The sequence below is a fragment of the Merops nubicus genome, unplaced genomic scaffold, assembly GCF_000691845.1.
Source record: "Merops nubicus isolate BGI_N331 unplaced genomic scaffold, ASM69184v1 scaffold22298, whole genome shotgun sequence".
In the NCBI taxonomy this organism is placed as follows: domain Eukaryota; kingdom Metazoa; phylum Chordata; class Aves; order Coraciiformes; family Meropidae; genus Merops; species Merops nubicus.
Window position 1 is genome coordinate 1 of NW_008623963.1, and position 2,616 is coordinate 2,616.

At 53.6% G+C, this 2,616-nt stretch overlaps 1 protein-coding gene across 1 annotated transcript in view; it reads right to left on the minus strand.

Moving 5' to 3' along the window:
• Positions 1-530: 530 nt before the first annotated feature.
• The window catches only part of SPCS2 (signal peptidase complex subunit 2 homolog (S. cerevisiae)), a gene marked incomplete at its 5' end in the record, with an annotated part of 4,262 nt that continues 2,176 nt past the window's right edge, over positions 531-2,616 (minus strand). The window contains 2 exons of the mRNA XM_008945263.1: positions 531-771; positions 2,194-2,328. Coding sequence (XP_008943511.1) covers positions 585-771; positions 2,194-2,328 — 322 coding nt within the window. The remainder of the gene's footprint in view (positions 772-2,193; positions 2,329-2,616) is intronic.

Sequence of the window (2,616 nt, forward strand, 5' to 3'; positions counted from 1 at the left end):
TTCCTGGGGCGGGGAAACCGGTGTCCACCCCCCCGAACGCTCGGGACGGCATTTAACCGCTGCTCTTCTCGGAAAAAAAAACTAACCCCCCTCCCCTCCCCGCAAAAAAAATTCGATTTCTTTTAATTTTTAGAAAATGCCGTTTTATAGAAGGGACACGTGGTGGCCACAGGGACGGGCACAGCTGGGAAAACTCCTTTTTTCCCCCCTTTTTTTTCTCATCTTGCAGAGGAGCATCACAGCAGAGCGTACAGAAATAAAATATTTGACCTCCCCCACAACACATAAAAGGCTTTTTAATGTAAAACAACCCCCCCCAATACAAAAAAAAAAAAGAGTTGTTGGTGAGCGGCCAAGTCGTCTTACAAAAGGATTTTTGTCCTGAATTCCTAACAGAAAATGTGATGGGGTGAAATGGGAATGGTTAAAAAAATACCCCCCTGGACACTACACGAGGCAGTGTCAGATCCATCACTAAAAATAGGCCAAAATGGGGATTTCAGGACAAAACGGGAGGCGACGCTGCCCGGTCTTTGCCGTGTGACTTTATCGGTTAGCTCAGCACGGGCCCGGCGGGTCGGCAATCATTTAATTTTCCTCTCCAGGGCCAGACTGTCGTGCAGCTTGGACACCTCGGGCTCGTAGGCCTCCATGACCAAGGTCCCGTTGTTGTCGAAGAATTTGGCGATGGATTTGGTGAACTCGGCTTCCCTCTGCTGTTTGGTTTTGCCGCTGATGAACGTCAGCTTCAGGGTGTACTTGTCATCGAACCTGCGGGGAGGGCAGAGACCTGTCAGAGCCGGCTACAGTCTGGCTCGGCTCAGACACCCACCAAAAGCTGTGGAGAAAACCTCTGCTTGGAGGCGAAGTCCCCAGGAAGGGAGGTCCCCATATGGACAGACTCCCAGCACAGTGGGGTGGGAAGGGACCTCTGGAGATCATCTCCTCCAACCCCCTGCTCCAGCAGGTCACCCACAGCAGGGTGCCCAGGATCACATCCAGGTGGGTTTGGAATCTCTCCAGAGCAGGAGACTCCACAGCCTCTCTGGGCAGCCTGCTCCAGGCTCGGCCACCCTCCCACCAAAGAAGTTTCTCCTCCTGCTCAGGTGGAACCTCCTGGGTTCCAGTTGGTGCCCACTGGCCCTTGTCCTGTTGCTGGGCACCACTGACAAGAATCTGGCCCCAGCCTTTTGACCCATGCCCACCCTATAGCTCTTGATGAGCACCAAGAAGACTTCCTTCCCACCCCACCCTGGTTTTATCTTCTCCAGCTCAGCAGCCCCGGGGCTCTCAGCCTGTCCTGGCACAGAGATGCTCCAGGCCCCTCAGCAGCTTTGCAGCCTCCACTGGACTCTCCAGTAGCTCCTGGTCTCTCTGGAACTGGGGAGCCCAGCGCTGACCCAAGGACTGCCACGGTGGCATCACTCAGGAAGAGCAGAGGGACAGGAGAACCTCCCTTGACCTGCCAGCCACGCTCTTCTTTATGCATCCCAGGAGACCACTGGCCATCTAGAGCCCATTGCTGGCTCATGGGCAACTTGCTGTCCCCCAGCACTCCCAGGTCCTTCTCTATGGAGCTGCTCCCCAGTAGGTCACCCCGCCCTGTCCTGGTCCAGGGGGTTATTCCTCTCCAGGGGCAGGACCCTGCACTTGCCCTGGTTGAATTTCACAAGGTTCCTCTCTGCCCAGCTCGCCAGCCTCTCCAGGTCACTAACAGCTATGACAGGCAGGTGCCAACAACACAACTCCAGACTTCTCTTAATTAACCAGAACAGCTTTGTGATTAAGTCCCCCTATTTAAAGAGAAGTTAAATGAGAATGTTTGCAGCAGAACCCTCCCAAGCACCACTCTCCTTTCCAGATTTTGAGGCCCAAAACAGATTTGCAAGCCTAAAAAGCAGGAAACTGTTTAAGATGGAAACGGTGGGTGCTTGGTGAGCCTGTCGCTTCCGAGGAAAAATCTTCCATGGCAAATATTACTCACAAATCACAAATCTGAATCCTCTTTCATTAAGCAGAAACACTAATCTGCTTGGGAAGCGGCAAAGACCACGGCACGTCAGCAGATCCTCAGCCCAAAGCTCACGTGGGGACCCCGGTACCAGAGCCCGCAATATTTCCCCCCGTTTTTGGGGGGATTTCCACAAACTGCAGCTTTCCAGCCGGTCCCACTGGTCCCGGAGCCAACGCTACCGTTTGAGGCTGGAGGAGAGCTGCCACACGTCATCGGGGTCCATCCCCGCCGGGTCCTTCCGGTGAGCGACGAGGAAAATGCTCTTCTCTTTGTAGGAGGTGTAGATGGTCAGGATGCCCATCATCACGAAATACGTGCGAGGAAAACGGTTAAGGAAATGAAAAAGTTGCAACGAGAAGTAGTACGAGGTGGAGAAATGGGCTGGATCTCCTCAGACCGCCTCTCAAGGCATGACGAGGATGCCTGGCAGAAGCCTCGTTACCACGGGAAATTAAACACTGTCTTTGTTTGCTTTGTGAAATGTTTTGGGTGAATTCTCTTCAGAGACAGTGGGAAAAAGGGATGTTGAAACATTTGAACCTGGGTTTGGAGTGCTTCCCCCCCCATCCCCCCTGCAGTGTCTGCTGCTTGGTGCCAGCAGG